We start from the raw sequence: 22,394 nt of genomic DNA, 5'->3' as shown, positions 1-22,394 counted from the left end.
TGGCAAGGAAAAAGGAAATGGGAAATGTTATTTGATATGTACATCACAATCCATATGTATCTGTCTAAACACGGTTATGATACATACCATAGTCGGCTCAACAGATTTTTCTTGGATGCAGGGGCTCCTTGATATTGCTTCTGAGTCTGTGCTGATGTCTTCGATGTGGTTTGAACATGAAACATCATGGGTAAAATCATTTAAAACACATTAAATGTGACTACTCTCCTGTAATTGACTCTTATTATTGTCCTTAATTACAATTGTTTATGGTAAGTTATTGTCGTATAGACTAATGCATACACTAGCTCAGATTAAAAAGGAGAGGCACCATATTCCTGAACCTGTGTGAGACTATGCTGCTATTTCTTTCAGATAGCTCTCTCAAATCAGTGCTGACCATCTCCATCTTGTGGCAGTCAGTAGTACTATAGGATGGATGTGAAATGCTCCTTGCAAATGTCTCACATTATTCAGTTCATTCAAAACAGCCATGTTCGATTTACCGGAGGAACTACAGTGCATAAAGCATTTGGTGTTAAGCTCAACGTGGAGCAGTGAGTTCACAGTCAGCTTGGCTGCTTCCTCATGCTAGCATGCCATATAGCGGAGCAGCAACAAGCAGGGGCTATTCTTCATTCTTACTTAATGACTGTATCCAAATCACTGGTGTTCATTGGGACTGCAGTCTATTCTTTTTCAGAAAGCATGAGTATAGTTCTGGTCAAACCCAGGTTAGTTCTAACAGGGAATCCCCTTCTACTCTCCCCTGCCGACCCTCCTGTACACGTTACGCTATAAATTACTTAGCCCACCACAGGGAGAGCCCGTCTGTGTTTTAGACTGATCGACTCCCACTTGGATGGTAAGAATGTGCTTCAAAGAACATAACATCTGCAGCATGAGAAGGTCACGCTGGCGCCTGACCCATATTTGGTGATATCCCTCTTTTCATTTTCTCTTACTGCCTCTCTCTGTTATTCTCTCTGTCATTCTTTATCTTTCTATATCTCTCATGAGTTACTGAATTCCAATGTTCAAATGCTGAGGACTGAGCACGCCCCCATTCTCATCGACGGGGCTGTAGTGGAACAGGTTGAGAGCTTCAAGTTCCTTGGTGTCCACATCACCAACGAACTATCATGGTCCAAACACACCAAGACAGTTGTGAAGAGGGCACGACAAAGCCTATTCCCCCTCAGGAGACTGAAAAGATTCGGCATGGGTCCTCAGATCCTCAAAAAATTATACAGTTGCACCATCGAGAGCATCCTGACTGGTTGCATCACCGCCTGGTATGGCAACTGCTTGGCCTCCGACCGCAAGGCACTACAGAGGGTAGTGTGTACGGCCCAGTACATCACTGGGGCCAAGCTTCCTGCCATCCAGGACCTCTATATCAGGCGGTGTCAGAGGAAGGCCCTCAAAATTGTCAAAGACTCCAGCCACCCTAATCATAGACTGTTCTCTCTGCTACCGCACAGCAAGCGGTACCGGAGTGCCAAGTCTAGGTCCAAAATACTTCTCAACAGCTTCTACCCCCAAGCCATAAGACTCCTGAACAGCTAATCATGGCTACCCGGACTATTTGCACTGCCCCCCCCCACCCCCCACCCCATCTTTTTACGCTGCTGCTACTCTGTTAATTATTTATGCATAGTCACTTTAACTCTACCCACATGTACATATTACTTCAACTAGCCGGTGCCCCCGCACATTGACTCTGCACCGGTACCCCCCTGTATATATAGCCTCCCTACTGTTATTTTATTTTACTTCTGCTCTTTTTTTCTCAACACTTTTTGTTGTTTTATTTTACTTTTTTATTAAAAATAAATGCACTGTTGGTTAAGGGCAGTAAGTAAGCATTTCACTGTAATGTCTGCACCTGTTGTATTCGGCGCATGTGGCCAATAAAATTTGATTTGATTTGATTTTAACCGAATGCAATCTGGCAGAAATGGTGAACAGGGGGGCATACAGTGAATAATGGCTCTATACTCCAAGCTAAGACAAGAGCTAAGAGTCTCAGAGCTACTGGGCATGTCAGCACCTGACCGAAATAGCCTTGTCACTGGCAAAGGTCAAAGACTAACCTTTGCCACTTCAGGCAACGTGTGTTAGTAAGTTTGTTTTGAGGGGAGAGGGGAGCAACAGTACTACAGCTTCAGGCAAGGTGTGGATTGGAGAAATGGTCAGGCCAGCTGCCTTGGATTTGTTATGGTCACCTACTGTATTTAAAAGTACAGCAGATATGCTAGGCTTACAACATTCCATAAAATAAATCCACCCCGTCTCACGTTCCCTCCCCTCGATGGTCCACTTCCTCTCACCCTGAAAGGAGGGTACCAGGTTTCCTCTCCAGTGTTCTGTCTGGCCTGAGTTTGCCCCTGTCCCTCCGTTTTCCCCTTCCATCCCTGCTGTGAGAGGGGTTCTCTCTGACAAGCCAGGGCTGGGACTCTTCCCTGAGCTCCCGCAGCTTTCCAGATCCAAACACCACAGGATGCTGGGGACGAATACCTACATCCTCCTCCTCTACCTCAGTCTGCAGAAAGCATTACTGACATTTTCCACCTCAAGGGACCTTTTTAGACAAGCAAAGGATTGTGTTACCTTAGAAAGGTAGTACTATTTGGGACAGGTCCAAAAAAAGGTGGTGGAAACCTTTAGGATGCATGATGTTCATATTTAATCGCACCTAACCCTAGCATCCTGGCCCGGGGAATGAGAATGAAAGAATCTGTTAACCCACTCGTTAATTTCACACACTCCCTTTTCTCACACTGACTCTGCTCCCCAGTCCCACTTCTCATGCTAATGCCACTAGCTCCTAGTTTCCCTTTAGGCTTGGATCAGTGTAATCCTAATTCAAAGAGACAATCGGGGACCTGCCGTCACAATCTGGAATGGGTGCCTAAAATAAAATGTCTTTGCAGTGAGGAAGGGTAACAAGAAATCCTCTGAAATTTGTTTACATCAAAGCTGTCAGCAAAACATCGGGGTCATCATGTTTGAGCAAGTTTACTCAATGCTCAGTTTATTTACATATATACTAGCTATTTACTCAACAGAAATAACAAACTGTGTTGTTTTATGAGCATTCTGTGTTAGACGTTCACATCGTGACTCATTTTATAATGTTGTGCCAGTTTTCTCTAATATGCTTGGAGTTCTAATCAGTATTTGAGAGAGATCATGTATACAAGCAAAACTATCATGCAACAAAGTATATCAAACGACAATTTATTGGTGAGCCTGTGGGTATTTTTTTTACACACAAGGCCACATGAAATATTTATTTTACCCTTATTTTACCAAGTAAGTTGACTGAGAACACATGATCATTTACGGCAACAACCTGGGGAATAGTTACAGGGGAGAGGAGGGGGGGTGTGTGACTGGTGTAGAGAGGAGTAGGCAGGAGGCAGTTGCAGGTTTAGAACTACTGAATGTATTTAAGCACCATAGATCAAAGCGGGACGAAACCCAAACGCTGTTGTGCTATATCTTTATAAACAAAAAGGCACAGGGCGAACCCAAAGTGCAAAATATAAAGTACTCAGGAAATAGTAGGAGAGATTCCTCTCAGGTAAACAAGTAACATTTACAATGACCGACAAAGACAAATGGCAGAGGGAGTATATATACAGTGATAGAGTGGGGATTGGAACCAGGTGTGTGTAATGATGACGAGACGAGTGAAGGGCGTTAGCCAGCAGTAGGTTTGCCAGCACCTAGAAGGCCGGATACGCCAAACGCCTGAGCTGGACAGGAGGGGGAGCCAAAGCGAGGGCTGGTGTGACAGGAGGAATGAGTCAATTGGAAGCTGGGGATGATTGGGAATTTAGCCAGGACACTGGGGTTAACACCCCTACTCTTACAATAAATGCCACGGGTGCCTGCGCTCTAGCGACTCCTTGTGGTGGGCCCGGGTGCCTGCAGGCTGGCCTTGGTCGTCAGTTGAACAGTGTTTCCTCCGACACATTGGTGCGGCTGGCTTCCGGGTTAAGCAGGCGGGTGTTAAGAAGCATGGTTTGGCGGAGGATGCATGACTCGACCTTCGTCTCCCGAGCCGGTTGGGGAGTTGCAGTGATGAGACAATATCGAAATTGGGGAGAAAATGGGGAGAAAATAACAACAACAAAAATACACTGACCTTCACCTGCAACTACTGCACCCATAGTGCAACAGCAGAATGATTTCACACTCAATGACCTTGCACCTCTAAACTCATTTAGTCAGATGCTGATATTTCAGCGTACTTCTCCCTAAGAATCTCCGGGAATGTATTACAATAAATAATATTCATATTTTATTTCCTATTGAGCATAGATTCTAGCAGTGATCGTTTTAAGACATTGGAACTGGAAATGATTACTTTCCAAACAAATTCCATTCCCCTTTCCATTCCAGGGGGCAATTTACTGTTGTTGATGCATCTGCAAATATAAATATTTTATTGTCTCTTCCTGATGATTTATTGTTTACAATAGCTTTATTATCTTGTGTTTGTTTGCTGATGATCTAAAGGAACTGAGGTTCTACCTGTCAATAAAAAGAGTAAACTGTGAGAAGACACCACCTCAAAGTGAACACTATCTCAAACCCTGAGACTCAAAGTCCTTTGTAGTCTCTTGTGTACGCCTGCTTAGCCTGTGGTTAGCATTGCTTAACGTTGGAGCCACAGGCATGAACATACCAGCACCAGCAGAGCCTTTGAAGGAAATGAGCGCAAGAGGCAGCACTGTGTAACATTAGCGGTATAATGGGGGTATAATGTGCTTGTGAATGGCTTCCCATGGCAAATCGCCTCCCAAACCCAAAGCCTGTCCACACTCCTTTATCCCTGGAACCATCCGGAGGTCGATGACATCATCCCGCAGTGGGATTACAGAGGATATCGCAGGGCATCCTGCATGCCGTCCTCAGCCAACAAATCACAGGGAGATAAAACCCACGTCACTATGCACATCTGAATGAGTAGATTGGGGAATAGTCACCGTATCAGACACACCGTATCAGAGCTGGACACGAGACAGATTAAACAGCCTTTCCTTCTCTAATGTGAGTGTCAGTCCTCCTCTGGCTGAAGGCACCAGTGCTGTCTTGTTTGTTCTGAAATGAAACAGGAGAAAGAACAATGCAACATTTGCCAGCAGTGCTGATGATTTATGCAGAGGTGGAAATGGAGGAATATGCTTAACATTGTGAATGCTCCATCTGTTGGAGAGAAGACTGTCTTCTCGTTGGTAGGGTCATAGGGTCATGAATACAAAAAAGTACATATATATATTATGGTAATATAATTGGCATATTACAGTATGTGTATGTCCTACAACAGTAGCCAACTAAGCACAGCAACGTATTATTGAGACTGAAACTATCCATCCTTTTAAGTTAATCCTGAACGTTATACAACAGCAGCCAATATAGACAATGTTTGATGTGTCATATTTAAAAAAGAGAGAAATCATACTTTGGGGATAAATCAGTCACACATTGTGCATTGTTTTTCTGGAGGAAACTGCAATGTCAAGAGGAAAGTGTTGAGGGTAAATTGAACATTAGGACTAAGTGATGAGTGAACGTGTGATACAGAGAGCGTTACCTATGCCATGCCTTGGCATCCACCAGCCTTTAGCTGAGTTATGACTTGCACAGGCTGCCACTGCAGAAACTCTTCTCCTCTTTGGTTTTAGCTCATGGTTATGAAAATCTAAAATGTACTCACAAATAGCAACCGTGCTATTTATTCCCCTGTTGCCACAACGCACACAGGCTCTGCCAGCCGAAACATGGCAAGGGGTGCCAAGCACAATATTGCACTTAAAAATCAACCACTGCTGATTGATGGAAATTAGCATTTATCCTATTTCCTGCATGTTTTTCTTAAGGGTGGGTGTGTTAGATAAATATGTTTATATTTTGTTCTCATGAGTTTGTATTAATCTGAACAGCTTTGCACCAGCAGCGTGACATCTAAATGCTGAAACAATGCAGTGAGTAGAATTTGGATGCTTTTATCATTTAAATCTATGAATAATCCTTATTTGCACTTAAACCCTCAATAAATGCTGAACGTGAGACTACTAAAAAAAGGTTGTGTATACTGCAGATCACAGGCGACCGGTGGAACCTTAATTGGGGAGGACGGGCTCATAGTAATTGCTGGAACGGAATCAACGGATTGGTATCAAACACATGGTTTCCACGTGTTTGATTCCATTCCATTCACTCCATTCTAGCCATTATTATGAGCCATCCTCCCCTCAGCAGCCTCCTGTGCTACATATGCTTTGTATGATACTGTAACACATGTTTCCAGGCATCAACCCCACTCTCAGATCATCCATTCTGGTTTATCTCGAAAGTACTCTGTGTTGGGCAGGATATAGATCTCTGACATGAGGCATGTGCTGACGAGTCTATGTCATCATGTCACTCTCCTTATTCTGCTGCCAGCACATGAGGGATGGGGTGACTGTAGGGCCTATTCCATGTCACGGGGTCTTCCTAATTCATTCTTTCTGCCCTGAGACACTGCACAGATGTAATGAAAAGAGAGTCTCTTCTCAGAGCTACCCCGGGATGCAAAATGTTGTGTTACTAACAATATGAACTGTAATCTCAGTGGCGCAGTACCATAGCCTTTGCAGTAATTTCATGGCTATCATCAATCTTAGATAAAGAGAAAGCTCAATGTGTTTTTACTACAAGCCACAGCACTGCTCTGCACAGATACTGTATTTGGGAGCACAAGGGAAAAGGTGTGTGATAAGGCCAAACACCATATTCAGCTTGTAAAGAAATGCAAGATACAAAATGACCTCTACTTGACAACCAGTCATTTACAGCAGAGGCAAGGGTATCATTTATCCATTTGTAAACTTTTTTAGTAAAATAAACTTGCTTCATAAACCATTATGGATAAGGTTGTGATGTTTTGTTTTTCTCATTAGAAATAAATTGAAACAAACTGGAAGGCTTGAGTTGTTTTTAAGGGGACTAGCTCTGGCAGTCTAGTAGAGGACATCAGAGACACCTTATGTATCAGATATAATTGAAGTGTATTTTTTTCTAACTTTGCATGCTATCTCTATGTTGCCATATAATGTTCAGTCTATTCCAGGGAAAAGGCTGATTACACTGCCATGTGAATACTTCGATTCAGGGAGTGAGTGAGAGAGAGAAGGTTGTGTAGTCCCACATCCACAGCTCATCTGTCTGCACAACAATACATCACCCAGAAATCCCTTTCTCCCCAGCTCAGCAGCTCTGGCCTTGCTCTCTCAGGCCAGCAGGCCAGGCCAAGCAGTGGCTGCTGCCAGCTCCCTCACATTGTCACCTTGTATTGTTCCTAGCAAGATTATCTGGTGGAAAAGCAAACTCTGTCTGGCCAGTGTGCAAAAACAGTACATTTGTTTATCTTAACAGTTTACAGTCTGTCATTCTTTTCCCCCTCTTTTTCTCTGCAGAGAAGACAAACTTGAATGTATAAGGTGCTGTCTTAACAATGGAAGATTTGACTGTAAAACTGATACAGACATTATTTTTGCTAATTGTTCTCAGATTTGAACTGAGAATTCTGCCATCCAGGAGACAGTAATTCGTCATTTTAGGACCACACTCTTTACTAAGATTAGTCATCATTATAAGTGGATTCTGCTGTCCCCTGGTGGACAGATATAAGTATTTCTGCTTATGCATGTCTATCGAAGGGATGTCCACCAGGTGGTAGCAAAGGGTTGTGGTGACTCAATCTCCACAACATGGCTACTCAAATCAACAGAAAATGACTATAGGAAAAGGGCAGGAGAAACAGACCGTAGTGAGCTTCAAAATGTTTTCTCCTTCACTTATTCACAAAAGCCTCTTATTTGGGGGTGCTGCTATAGACCACCAAGTAGCAACATGAAATATCTGGATAATATGTATGCATTGCTTGATAATGTGTGATGTTAACAGAGAGGTCTATTTTCTGGGTGACCTGAATATAGACTCATTTTCATCAAGCTGTCCGCTCAAGAGGAAGCTGCTCACTGTAAAGAGTGCCTATAATCTGGTTCAGGTTATTGATCAACCTACCAGGGTGTTTACAAACAGTACAGGAACAATATAATCCACGTGCAACGATACAATTTTTACCAATGCTGCAGAACTCTGCTCTAAAGCTGTATCCATACCCATCGGATGTACTGACCATAATATAGTGGCAATATATAGAACAACCCAAAGTTCCAAAGGCTGGGCCTAAAACAGTGTATAAGAGATCATACAAAACATTTTGTACTGATTCCTATGTTGAAGATACAAAAAAATACTTGTTGGTCTGATCTGTGTAATGAGGAGCATCAAGACGCTGCACTTGATGCATCTATGAAGTTGTTTCTTCCAGTTATTGATAAGCATGCACCTATTAAGAAACTGACTGTTAGAGCTGTTATTAAGGCCCCATGGATTGATGAGAAATTGAAAAGCTGTATGGTTGAGAGGGACTAGGCAAAAGGAATGGTGAATAAGTCTGACTGCACATCTGATTGGCACATTTATTGTAAATTGAGAAATTATGTGACTAACTAAACTAACTAAACTAAACAAAGATAAATTACAAAGTATGATGGAGAAAAGCTTTGGAATACTTGAAAATATACCGTGTTGGATTCAAGTGCACGGTCACTACTTCACCTTTCCATTGTAGTCTGCCCTTTCGGAGGCCCACATAAAAAGAAATACTATAGTATAATGTAGGTCTAAACACTATAGTATTTACTGTAGTGTTTTTGCTGACATGACTGTAGTATACTATAGTATTCACTGTAGTGTTTTTGAGTACTTTACTGTAGTATTCACTGTGTTTTTGCGGACATGACTGTAGTATACTATAGTATTCACTGTAGTGTTTTTGCGGACATGGCCGTCGTATACTACAGTCATGTCCGCAAACACACTACAGTGAATACTATAGTATACTACAGTTATGTCTGCTAAAACACTACAGTGAATACTATAGTATACTACAGTTATGTCTGCTAAAACACTACAGTGAAAACTATAGTATACTAGAGTTATGTCTGCTAAAACACTACAGTGAATACTATAGTATACTACAGTTATGTCTGCTAAAACACTACAGTGAATACTATAGTATACTACAGTTATGTCTGCTAAAACACTACAGTGAAAACTATAGTATACTACAGTTATGTCTGCTAAAACACTACAGTGAATACTATAGTATACTAGTCATGTCCGCAAAAAATATTACAGTAAATACTACAGTAAAGTCAGCAAAAACACTAAAGTGAATACCATAGTTTAAAAATATAGTAATACTACAGTATTTAGACCATAATATACTATAGTAATTCTTCATGTGTGTTAGCTGTACATGTGTAACATGTTTTAATGTTTGGATTAGGACCATCATGGAAATACATTTTAAACTTTTATTTAGGTTATTTTCAACACATTTCTAAGTGCATTGTATCCACATTTGTGGTTGTATTGTATTTTTAAATAGTCAAATAAAATCAACCAATCAATCAAGGGATACTACAGTGTAGAGTATAGTACTTGCAAACATTTCTCATAATGGGGTATTGTGTGTAGGTGGGTGAGAAAAAAACCAATTGAATACATTTTGAATTCAGGCTGTAACACAACACATAACAACATGTGGAACAAGTAAAAGGTTATGAATACTTTATGAAGGCATTGTATGTGGTTAAAAATAGACAGTGTGAAGTGTGAAGAACGGTGAGTTTCCTGACTTCACACCACTCTGATCACTACTCTCAAGTCATGACCATGGATCAGCTCAACATCTCCATCTCTAACATCACCTCTGTGAATCCTGGCGACATCGTCTCCAGTACACTGATGGGACTGTGCTGCCTAGTGGGCCTCCCTGCAAATATAGCTGTCATCGTGGTCATTCTGCGCCAGGTAGAAATAGATAATGTCACCCTGAAACTCATGCTGAATCTGGCTTGTTCTGACATCCTGTGTCTGGCCACCCTCCCTGTGTGGATCTACTCCCTCCTGTGTGGTTGGAATCTTAGCCGTGGGCTCTGCAAGTTCTTCTCCTTCATGGTCTATTGCAGCCTACACGTCAATATCATCAGTGTGACTATGATGAGTGTGCAGCGCTACGTGTCAGTTCTCTACCCCCATCAGTGGGCCAGGCTGGGAAGGAGAGGTGAGAAGTTATTGCTACTTGCACTATGGGGACTTGCATGCATCCTAACCGGGCCTGCTGTTGCGACAAGGAATACAGTGGTTACTGGTTCCGGTCTAAGATGTCAAAGACACACTGAATCGGACTGGGAAATAGTGGCTGTTCTTTTATTTGAGACTTTGGTGGGTTTAGTTCTGGGTTCCATTCTGGTCACCTTTTATTTCTTCCTTCTCAAGCTGAGTAAACCAGACAGCCCTCTTCAGCACCCAAAGGATGACCAGATTGGTCACTGGAATTACTGTGACCTTCATCATTCTCAGGGTTCCTGGTCATGTTGTTAACATTGTGGACATCTCAGCCACCTTACTCAAGTATTCACACCCTGTTACATCTGCTAAACTGAAGACCTTTAGTGAGTTGACAGGGGACTTTTTTAAGTGTCTTACCTTTGTTAACAGTTGTGTGGACCCCTTTCTGTATGCGTTTGCCTATCGGAGAATTTGGCAGAGAAGTCCAGCGAAGCAGGAGAGAGCAGACAGTGCTATTCAGACCTCTGTGTAATATTTCAGTCAATCATTTATGCTTTTTTGTATTATTATTTTTTTATATATATTTGAGGTGTGCATGTAAATCAGAGGGAGGGGGGCACTACGGCTTTGAAGCAAAGAGGTTACCTATATTGTGGTAACATTTGTAAAAACTCTGATAGTATAATGTAAACACTGTCAAAAAATTGCTTCATTATGATTGACAAAAGACCAACAATGTTGGTGAAAGCAGAAACAGAATGGAATCTCTATAAATTATGGTCACAAAGCAGCTTGAAGCCATCTTCAGTGTCTCCTTTCAAACCATGCAAACTTAGTCAGTGCTTAAATGCATCAAGGCAATGCGTGGATTCTATTGAAATAGTAAATGCAAAATTGAAAGCGAAATTATCAACTCACTTTGTAGGAAGCTGGAGATGGAGTAGGTGAGAATTTTTTTTATTGTTGTCAGTACATGCAACATGACAGTCAGTGACAAAGATAGAATACAGTGATATAGAAACATACTTCATCTCCCTTACAATCCCTTACAGCCACCATCATCAAACATGAAACAAACAGGTATAATATAACTTCACACACATTACATCAACTTTCATCATTTTTATTCAGCCCTTTGGTTCCTAAAACCATAAAATGACCATCATTTTGAGAAAACGTGAAACATTGTCTGAGACATCTTCAAGTGGCACAGTCTTTGATACCCTTCATGGTACAGTGTGTTGATGTAGAAGGAGCAGAAAAAAGCTCTGACTGTCAGGCCCAAACGCTTGAGACAGATTGGCCATAAAATATGCTTTTACTGCTGCCAGCAAAATACATACTCTGACTTTAATGCACAGTTAACTTTTATGAGTGTTCTTTAAGAGAAAACATTACACCTTTTACAGGGATGAGGAGGGGATGAGACCTTACTCAGTAAATATGAACAATAGTTCTGCTCTGCAGTTTTGAATTGAACTGTGAATTGATGAGTCCGGTCATAAAGTAACAAGTTAGTGTAACATATACAACCAGCATATTTGCTTTTCCTATTAAATGTTTCTTCAATTGTTGCAGCATCAGAATGAGGTGTACAATAAATAACAGTGTCTCATATTAATAAATTGCTCTCCACAAATGCTTGACTGCTATGGTCATTTCATACACCGGCCTGATTTAGATTGCAGACCATGTTCTCTGCTCTAACTAATAATAACTAAAGCACACATGTACTGTATGTATGATGGGCAGACTTCGCATGGTCTGAATATCATCCTTATTTGTGGACTTCCTTGCTTCAGAACACTCAACACTGAAACAACCTTACCTACAACCATGACCTTTTAAGTATGTATTTATCTTTTGCAAAGCTTGACTATCTATCAATCCCATTCTCCAGTCCAAGTGATAAAGCAGCTTTAGAATAGATTCTGAAGTAAATATAATGTATTGAGTCCTACGCAGAAATAATTCCTCTGCTTTTCTCAGTGTTTAACCCTCCTTTTTATGTCAAATTATGTTATTTTCCAGCTCCAGCGGTGAGACTGGTATGACTGCAGCTGAGCTGACATGAGTGGGAGTTACTAGTGGTGGGATCCAATACAATACACATACGCCCAGGCACAAATAGACACGCTTGAATAATCATGACATTTCTGTCGCAACTGCAGCCCAAAGAAAAATAAATACCACGTTGCGATTATAAAGCCTTTTACAAATTTAGCTTATCTTCAATGATACAAGGCAAATAGTCTATAGTAGGGGTAATGCTCCTCAAAATTCAAACATGATGAACCTAAGCAAATAAAATCAACAGGATGTCAATTTCCTGAAGTTTATTTTTGAAACTAGTATTGAGCTTACAAAATACCCTTGATAGAGTGACGGAACACATTGGTAAACATCACACACATTGAAAAAGTTAAATTCAGATTCACTAAACTGGATAGGCACACTCAAACCACGTGTAAACACATCAACATAAACAACTTAATTAATCCATAATTTGAATAGAGTGAAGGAACTTAAATTACTGTATATTGACCACATTCACAAAAATACAGCGATCAGGCTTTCAGAAAGACCTGTACTTCCTAAGACTTAGACAAAAAGTGTGCACTGGGATGCAACTTTAGTTTTGCATATCATGCTATTGATTAACTACAATCAACAATGTGGGCTGCCCCACAATGCTAATGCTATACAGAAAAGTCTACATGCAAGGATTTCAGAGGGTAACAGGAGTCCTTTTGTTTTTTTGCAATGTTGTTAACAGTAGTAACGGTGTTAATAGGATCTGATACATCCTGTCCTAATATCTTGAAGCTAACAGAACAAGGAGGGTATTGCTGGTGGAACAACAGTCAGTGCTGCTGACTAATTTAGCATGTTGTTAGTGGTTCGACGAAGTAAAGTAGCGGTGGATTCCTCTACTCTGCTGAATGGATTTAGTTTAGCTGACCGAGCAGGGGTCATCCTTGGAGGGCTTCACGTCTCCCTGAAGCAGTTGAATCATCACAGCCTTGGTCAGGTAACTGGAGGTGCCTCTCCTGCCCATCGGAGGTGTCTTATAGAACTCCTCCATATCATCCTGGGGACAATAATGGTTTTTCATTGCAAACTAGCAGTACTGTTATATACAGTGCAAACTGTCAAAAGTTGTCTAACAAACAATGCTTTTCAGCAACGACATGCAGAGTGAACAACTATTCAGATTGGAAATATCTGATTTGAATAACAAGTAAACACGTGACACAATTATTCCCATCCTTACCGATTAATGAATTAAGTCGAGACTGACCAGAATAATTAATCGCCAAAGCACACAAGATGTCCTCCCCTTGAATATGAGGTCTGCTTCTACTTAGCTGCTCTGAACCAGATCTAACTTGTACTGTACAACGTTATGGACGTACAATAGCTAAGCTTGCATGCTGCATGAACTCCAAGGAGCTTGTGTGACAGTGGTCTGACCCAACCTTAGATCCTGTGAGCCCAGTTGACAGGTTAGGGCAGAGCATAGCACCTACCTGTTTCTTCATCCCCTCCTGACTCCTGTCCTTCTGGAAGTCATGGAAGGCCTCCTTCACCAGAACGTCCAGGTCCACCTTCTCCGAGAACTCCAGCTCCGGGTTTCTCTCCAACACTATGGACACCACCATCAGCAGCTGCAACCATGGAGATTAGGAGCCATGAGAAAATGTGTGTACAATTAGGATTTTTGTATTGTAAACCCAATATGTAGTGGAAAGGTTACTAGATGAAATGTGTGGGTAAGATAGTCAATGGAGCGTACTGTTTGACCAATAGCAGTGTATGGAAAACATGCAGCTGTAAATTAGTGACATCTGATTGGCCCATACCTCTACTACTATCTGCCTGTACTCAGGCAGCACTATGTCCTTCAGTGTGTCTTCCACCAGCAGAGAAAAGTTCATCTCATACATGGTCATGTCAGACAGAGTAGGTTGCTGCAATGGAAGGAAAGTGGGAGATTTTAACAGTAATGCTTTAGGCAAGAACACCCCGATGACCAATTATTACCAAAAAGACTAACTCACATACTCAAATAAACAGAAATGTATTTAATAGTGGGTTATTGTGATGCAATGGGATCTGCTGTATTCAAATCATCATTTTGAATCAACTGCTGTGCCAAGCAGCCTACTGTACTTCAAATAGTATTTTTGGGCATTTCAACACTGTCAAAGGGGGCCTATAGTGTGGTCCTTCAGAGATGTGATGAAATGTGGAGTTTGAGGATGTAAACAAAGAAGGATTATTATGTCTCAACTGCAATAACCAACACTACCTGTGGTAGATGGATCCCTGCCACTACGATGCCATTACAAGTTCTCTCCAAAATTTGCCACACTCGGTCATAGAAGCCATGGGGAGTCCTGTTGAGGGAACCATCGATTTGACGCCTGTTGATCCAGGACCTGGGACGGGTAATGAACAGGGAAATGAATGAAATAGAATAAAAAAATGTGTGTGTGTGTGTGTGTCAAGGCTTGTGTTTGTGCTTGTGTTTACCTGCCATGCTGTTTTGGCTGAAGGACATCCAGCAGCAGCTGTTTAACATCGCTGGGGGACATTTGGTAAATGTCCTGGGGTGGCATGTCACCTGCTCGGATCTCCAACTCATGCTTCATGGCCTGGACGATCCATCTACATCAATACCAGCAGAATACTAAGCAAAAACAATGCATCTCATAACCACAGATAGCTATCCTCAAACAGTACAGGAACAATATAATCCACGTGCAACGATACAATTTTTACCAATGCTGCAGAACTCTGCTCTAAAGCTGTATCCATACCCATCGGATGTACTGACCATAATATAGTGGCAATATATAGAAAAACCCAAAGTTCCAAAGGCTGGGCCTAAAACAGTGTATAAGAGATCATACAAAACATTTTGTACTGATTCCTATGTTGAAGATACAAAAAAATACTTGTTGGTCTGATCTGTGTAATGAGGAGCATCCAGACGCTGCACTTGATGCATCTATGAAGTTGTTTCTTCCAGTTATTGATAAGCATGCACCTATTAAGAAACTGACTGTTAGAGCTGTTATTAAGGCCCCATGGATTGATGAGAAATTGAAAAGCTGTATGGTTGAGAGGGACTAGGCAAAAGGAGTGGTGAATAAGTCTGACTGCACATCTGATTGGCACATTTATTGTAAATTGAGAAATTATGTGACTAACTAAACTAAACAAAGATAAATTACAAAGTATGATGGAGAAAAGCTTTGGAATACTTGAAAATATACCGTGTTGGATTCAAGTGCACGGTCACTACTTCACCTTTCCATTGTAGTCTGCCCTTTCAGAGAGGCCCACATAAAAAAAATACTATAGTATAATGTAGGTCTAAATACTGTAGTATTACTATATTTATATACACTATAGTATTTACTGTAGTGTTTTTGCTGACATGACTGTAGTATACTATAGTATTCACTGTAGTGTTTTTGAGTACTTTACTGTAGTATTCACTGTGTTTTTGCGGACATGACTGTAGTATACTATAGTATTCACTGTAGTGTTTTTGCGGACATGGCCGTCGTATACTACAGTCATGTCCGCAAACACACTACAGTGAATACTATAGCATACTGCAGTTATGTCTGCTAAAACACTACAGTGAATACTATAGTATACTAGTCATGTCCGCAAAAAATATTACAGTAAATACTACAGTAAAGTCAGCAAAAACACTAAAGTGAATACCATAGTTTAAAAATATAGTAATACTACAGTATTTAGACCATAATATACTATAGTAATTCTTCATGTGTGTTAGCTGTAAATGTGTAACATGTTTGATGTTTGGATTAGGACCATCATGGAAATACATTTTAAACTTTTATTTTGGTTATTTTCAACACATTTCTAAGTGCATTGTATCCACATTTGTGGTTGTATTGTATTTTTTAATAGTCAAATAAAATCAACCAATCAATCAAGGGATACTACAGTGTAGAGTATAGTACTTGCAAACATTTCTCATAATGGGGTATTGTGTGTAGGTGGGTGAGAAATGTGGAACAAGTAAAAGGTTATGAATACTTTATGAAGGCACTGTATGTGGTTAAAAATAGACAGTGTGAAGTGTGAAGAACAGTGAGTTTCCTGACTTCACACCACTCTGATCACTACTCTCAAGTCATGACCATGGATCAGCTCAACATCTCCATCTCTAACATCACCTCGGTGAAACCTGGCGACATCGTCTCCAGTACACTGTTGGGACTGTGCTGCCTAGTGGGCCTCCCTGCAAATATAGCTGTCATCGTGGTCATTCTGCGCCAGGTAGAAATAGATAATGTCACCCTGAAACTCATGCTGAATCTGGCTTGTTCTGACATCCTGTGTCTGGCCACCCTCCCTGTGTGGATCTACTCCCTCCTGTGTGGTTGGAATCTTAGCCGTGGGCTCTGCAAGTTCTTCTCCTTCATGGTCTATTGCAGCCTACACGTCAATATCATCAGTGTGACTATGATGAGTGTGCAGCGCTACGTGTCAGTTCTCTACCCCCATCAGTGGGCCAGGCTGGGAAGGAGAGGTGAGAAGGTATTGCTACTTGCACTATGGGGACTTGCATGCATCCTAACCGGGCCTGCTGTTGCAACAAGGAATACAGTGGTTACTGGTTCCGGTCTAAGATGTCAAAGACACACTGAATCGGACTGGGAAATAGTGGCTGTTCTTTTTATTTGAGACTTTGGTGGGTTTAGTTCTGGGTTCCATTCTGGTCACCTTTTATTTCTTCCTTCACAAGCGAGTAAACCAGACAGCCCTCTTCAGCACCCAAAGGATGACCAGATTGGTCACTGGAATTACTGTGACCTTCATCATTCTCTGGGTTCCTGGTCATGTTGTTAACATTGTGGACATCTCAGCCACCTTACTCAAGTATTCACACCCTGTTACATCTGCTAAACTGAAGACCTTTAGTGAGTTGACAGGGGACTTTTTTAAGTGTCTTACCTTTGTTAACAGTTGTGCGGACCCCTTTCTGTATGCGTTTGCCTATCAGAGAATTTGGCAGAGAAGTCCAGCGAAGCAGGAGAGAGCAGACAGTGCTATTCAGACCTCTGTGTAATATTTCAGTCAATCATTTATGCTTTTTTGTATTATTTTTTTAAATATATATATTTGAGGTGTGCATGTAAATCAGAGGGAGGGGGGCACTACGGCTTTGAAGCAAAGAGGTTACCTATATTGTGGTAACATTTTTAAAAACTCTGATAGTAGAATGTAAACACTGTCAAAAAATTGCTTCATTATGATTGACAAAAGACCAACAATGTTGGTGAAAGCAGAAACAGAATGGAATCTCTATAAATTATGGTCACAAAGCAGCTTGAAGCCATCTTCAGTGTCTCCTTTCAAACCATGCAAACTTAGTCAGTGCTTAAATGCATCAAGGCAATGCGTGGATTCTATTGAAATAGTAAATGCAAAATTGAAAGCGAAATTATCAACTCACTTTGCAGGAAGCTGGAGATGGAGTAGGTGAGAAAAAATGTTATTGTTGTCAGTACATGCAACATGACAGTCAGTGACAAAGATAGAATACAGGTAGCTTAGTGGTTAAGAGCGTTGTGCCAGTAACCGAAAGGTCGCTGGTTCTAATCCCTGAGCCGACTAGGTGAAAAATGTGTCAATGTGCCCTTGAGCAAGGCACTTAACCCTAATTGCTCCTATAAGAGCGTCTGCTAAATGACAAAAAATGTAAAAAATGTAAATATAGAAACATACTTCATCTCCCTTACAGCCACCATCATCAAACATGAAACAAACAGGTATAATATAACTTCACACACATTACATCAACTTTCATAATTTTTATTCAGCCCTTTGGTTCCTAAAACCATAAAATGACCATCATTTTGAGAAAACGTGAAACATTGTCTGAGACATCTTCAAGTGGCACAGTCTTTGATACCCTTCATGGTACAGTGTGTTGATGTAGAAGGAGCAGAAAAAAGCTCTGACTGTCAGGCCCAAACGCTTGAGACAGATTGGCCATAAAATATGCTTTACTGCTGCCAGCAAAATACATACTCTGACTTTAATGCACAGTTAACTTTTATGAGTGTTCTTTAAGAGAAAACATTACACCTTTTACAGGGATGAGGAGGGGATGAGACCTTACTCAGTAAATATGAACAATAGTTCTGCTCTGCCGTTTTGAATTGAACTGTGAATTGATGAGTCCGGTCATAAAGTAACAAGTTAGTGTAACATATACAACCAGCATATTTGCTTTTCCTATTAAATGTTTCTTCAATTGTTGCAGCATCAGAATAAGGTGTACAATAAATAACAGTGTATCATATTAATAAATTGCTCTCCACAAATGCTTGACTGCTATGGTCATTTCATACACCGGTCTGATTTAGATTGCAGACCATGTTCTCTGCTCTAACTAATAATAACTAAAGCACACATGTACTGTATGTATGATGGGCAGACTTCGCATGGTCTGAATATCATCCTTATTTGTGGACTTCCTTGCTTCAGAACACTCAACACTGAAACAACCTTACCTACAACCATGACCTTTTAAGTATGTATTTATCTTTTGCAAAGCTTGACTATCTATCAATCCCATTCTCCAGTCCAAGTGATAGAGCAGCTTTAGAATAGATTCTGAAGTAAATATAATGTATTGAGTCCTACGCAGAAATAATTCCTCTGCTTTTCTCAGTGTTTAACCCTCCTTTTTATGTCAAATTATGTTATTTTCCAGCTCCAGCGGTGAGACTGGTATGACTGCAGCTGAGCTGACATGAGTGGGAGTTACTAGTGGTGGGATCCAATACAATACGCCCAGGCACAAATAGACACGCTTGAATAATCATGACATTTCTGTCGCAACTGCAGCCCAAAGAAAAATAAATACCACGTTGCGATTATAAAGCCTTTTACAAATTTAGCTTATCTTCAATGATACAAGGCAAATAGTCTATAGTAGGGGTAATGCTCCTCAAAATTCAAACATGATGAACCTAAGCAAATAAAATCAACAGGATGTCAATTTCCTGAAGTTTATTTTTGAAACTAGTATTGAGCTTACAAAATACCCTTGATAGAGTGACGGAACACATTGGTAAACATCACACACATTGAAAAAGTTAAATTCAGATTCACTAAACTGGATAGGCACACTCAAACCACGTGTAAACACATCAACATAAACAACTTAATTAATCCATAATTTGAATAGAGTGAAGGAACTTAAATTACTGTATATTGACCACATTCACAAAAATACAGCGATCAGGCTTTCAGAAAGACCTGTACTTCCTAAGACTTAGACAAAAAGTGTGCACTGGGATGCAACTTTAGTTTTGCATATCATGCTATTGATTAACTACAATCAACAATGTGGGCTGCCCCACAATGCTAATGCTATACAGAAAAGTCTACATGCAAGGATTTCAGAGGGTAACAGGAGTCCTTTTGTTTTTTTGCAATGTTGTTAACAGTAGTAACGGTGTTAATAGGATCTGATACATCCTGTCCTAATATCTTGAAGCTAACAGAACAAGGAGGGTATTGCTGGTGGAACAACAGTCAGTGCTGCTGACTAATTTAGCATGTTGTTAGTGGTTCGACGAAGTAAAGTAGCGGTGGATTCCTCTACTCTGCTGAATGGATTTAGTTTAGCTGACCGAGCAGGGGTCATCCTTGGAGGGCTTCACGTCTCCCTGAAGCAGTTGAATCATCACAGCCTTGGTCAGGTAACTGGAGGTGCCTCTCCTGCCCATCGGAGGTGTCTTATAGAACTCCTCCATATCATCCTGGGGACAATAATGGTTTTTCATTGCAAACTAGCAGTACTGTTATATACAGTGCAAACTGTCAAAAGTTGTCTAACAAACAATGCTTTTCAGCAACGACATGCAGAGTGAACAACTATTCAGATTGGAAATATCTGATTTGAATAACAAGTAAACACGTGACACAATTATTCCCATCCTTACCGATTAATGAATTAAGTCGAGACTGACCAGAATAATTAATCGCCAAAGCACACAAGATGTCCTCCCCTTGAATATGAGGTCTGCTTCTACTTAGCTGCTCTGAACCAGATCTAACTTGTACTGTACAACGTTATGGACGTACAATAGCTAAGCTTGCATGCTGCATGAACTCCAAGGAGCTTGTGTGACAGTGGTCTGACCCAACCTTAGATCCTGTGAGCCCAGTTGACAGGTTAGGGCAGAGCATAGCACCTACCTGTTTCTTCATCCCCTCCTGACTCCTGTCCTTCTGGAAGTCATGGAAGGCCTCCTTCACCAGAACGTCCAGGTCCACCTTCTCCGAGAACTCCAGCTCCGGGTTTCTCTCCAACACTATGGACACCACCATCAGCAGCTGCAACCATGGAGATTAGGAGCCATGAGAAAATGTGTGTACAATTAGGATTTTTGTATTGTAAACCCAATATGTAGTGGAAAGGTTACTAGATGAAATGTGTGGGTAAGATAGTCAATGGAGCGTACTGTTTGACCAATAGCAGTGTATGGAAAACATGCAGCTGTAAATTAGTGACATCTGATTGGCCCATACCTCTACTACTATCTGCCTGTACTCAGGCAGCACTATGTCCTTCAGTGTGTCTTCCACCAGCAGAGAAAAGTTCATCTCATACATGGTCATGTCAGACAGAGTAGGTTGCTGCAATGGAAGGAAAGTGGGAGATTTTAACAGTAATGCTTTAGGCAAGAACACCCCGATGACCAATTATTACCAAAAAGACTAACTCACATACTCAAATAAACAGAAATGTATTTAATAGTGGGTTATTGTGATGCAATGGGATCTGCTGTATTCAAATCATCATTTTGAATCAACTGCTGTGCCAAGCAGCCTACTGTACTTCAAATAGTATTTTTGGGCATTTCAACACTGTCAAAGGTGGCCTATAGTGTGGTCCTTCAGAGATGTGATGAAATGTGGAGTTTGAGGATGTAAACAAAGAAGGATTATTATGTCTCAACTGCAATAACCAACACTACCTGTGGTAGATGGATCCCTGCCACTACGATGCCATTACAAGTTCTCTCCAAAATTTGCCACACTCGGTCATAGAAGCCATGGGGAGTCCTGTTGAGGGAACCATCGATTTGACGCCTGTTGATCCAGGACCTGGGACGGGTAATGAACAGGGAAATGAATGAAATAGAATAAAAAAATGTGTGTGTGTGTGTGTGTCAAGGCTTGTGTTTGTGCTTGTGTTTACCTGCCATGCTGTTTTGGCTGAAGGACATCCAGCAGCAGCTGTTTAACATCGCTGGGGGACATTTGGTAAATGTCCTGGGGTGGCATGTCACCTGCTCGGATCTCCAACTCATGCTTCATGGCCTGGACGATCCATCTACATCAATACCAGCAGAATACTAAGCAAAAACAATGCATCTCATAACCACAGATAGCTATCCTCAAACAGTACAGGAACAATATAATCCACGTGCAACGATACAATTTTTACCAATGCTGCAGAACTCTGCTCTAAAGCTGTATCCATACCCATCGGATGTACTGACCATAATATAGTGGCAATATATAGAAAAACCCAAAGTTCCAAAGGCTGGGCCTAAAACAGTGTATAAGAGATCATACAAAACATTTTGTACTGATTCCTATGTTGAAGATACAAAAAATACTTGTTGGTCTGATCTGTGTAATGAGGAGCATCCAGACGCTGCACTTGATGCATCTATGAAGTTGTTTCTTCCAGTTATTGATAAGCATGCACCTATTAAGAAACTGACTGTTAGAGCTGTTATTAAGGCCCCATGGATTGATGAGAAATTGAAAAGCTGTATGGTTGAGAGGGACTAGGCAAAAGGAGTGGTGAATAAGTCTGACTGCACATCTGATTGGCACATTTATTGTAAATTGAGAAATTATGTGACTAACTAAACTAAACAAAGATAAATTACAAAGTATGATGGAGAAAAGCTTTGGAATACTTGAAAATATACCGTGTTGGATTCAAGTGCACGGTCACTACTTCACCTTTCCATTGTAGTCTGCCCTTTCAGAGAGGCCCACATAAAAAAAATACTATAGTATAATGTAGGTCTAAATACTGTAGTATTACTATATTTATATACACTATAGTATTTACTGTAGTGTTTTTGCTGACATGACTGTAG

At 40.9% G+C, this 22,394-nt stretch overlaps 2 protein-coding genes across 2 annotated transcripts; both read right to left on the bottom strand.

The window, feature by feature from the left end:
* Positions 1–12,527: 12,527 nt before the first annotated feature.
* Positions 12,528–14,934, bottom strand: LOC123488248 (phosphorylase b kinase regulatory subunit beta-like). Its single transcript, XM_045219148.1, has 5 exons — positions 14,743–14,934; positions 14,519–14,648; positions 14,070–14,177; positions 13,737–13,874; positions 12,528–13,297 (listed from the first exon to the last, which is right to left on the bottom strand). The coding sequence occupies exons 1-5, from the start codon at positions 14,859–14,861 to the stop codon at positions 13,160–13,162; spliced, it is 633 nt and encodes a 210-aa protein (XP_045075083.1). The 5' UTR covers positions 14,862–14,934; the 3' UTR covers positions 12,528–13,159.
* Positions 14,935–19,260: 4,326 nt separating this feature from the next.
* On the bottom strand, positions 19,261–21,645 carry LOC123488249 (phosphorylase b kinase regulatory subunit beta-like). The gene is made up of 5 exons (XM_045219149.1): positions 21,476–21,645; positions 21,252–21,381; positions 20,803–20,910; positions 20,470–20,607; positions 19,261–20,030 (listed from the first exon to the last, which is right to left on the bottom strand). The coding sequence occupies exons 1-5, from the start codon at positions 21,592–21,594 to the stop codon at positions 19,893–19,895; spliced, it is 633 nt and encodes a 210-aa protein (XP_045075084.1). The 5' UTR covers positions 21,595–21,645; the 3' UTR covers positions 19,261–19,892.
* Between the last annotated feature and the right edge of the window lie 749 nt (positions 21,646–22,394).

The sequence above is a fragment of the Coregonus clupeaformis genome, unplaced genomic scaffold (genome assembly GCF_020615455.1).
Source record: "Coregonus clupeaformis isolate EN_2021a unplaced genomic scaffold, ASM2061545v1 scaf2094, whole genome shotgun sequence".
Classification (NCBI taxonomy): Eukaryota; Metazoa; Chordata; class Actinopteri; order Salmoniformes; family Salmonidae; genus Coregonus; species Coregonus clupeaformis.
This window is presented reverse-complemented; position numbering and strand designations above follow the sequence as displayed.

Excerpts from the sequence above, each read along its gene's own strand:
- LOC123488248 (XM_045219148.1), bottom strand. The coding sequence starts at position 14,861 with ATGAAGCATGAGTTGGAGATCCGAGCAGGTGACATGCCACCCCAGGAC. Across the intron at positions 14,649-14,742 it reads CAGCCAAAACAGCATGGCAG|GTCCTGGATCAACAGGCGTC; the intron begins GTAAACACAAGC and ends TACCCGTCCCAG. Across the intron at positions 14,178-14,518 it reads CAGGGATCCATCTACCACAG|CAACCTACTCTGTCTGACAT; the intron begins GTAGTGTTGGTT and ends CTTCCATTGCAG.
- LOC123488249 (XM_045219149.1), bottom strand. The coding sequence starts at position 21,594 with ATGAAGCATGAGTTGGAGATCCGAGCAGGTGACATGCCACCCCAGGAC. Across the intron at positions 21,382-21,475 it reads CAGCCAAAACAGCATGGCAG|GTCCTGGATCAACAGGCGTC; the intron begins GTAAACACAAGC and ends TACCCGTCCCAG. Across the intron at positions 20,608-20,802 it reads ACAGGCAGATAGTAGTAGAG|CTGCTGATGGTGGTGTCCAT; the intron begins GTATGGGCCAAT and ends CCATGGTTGCAG.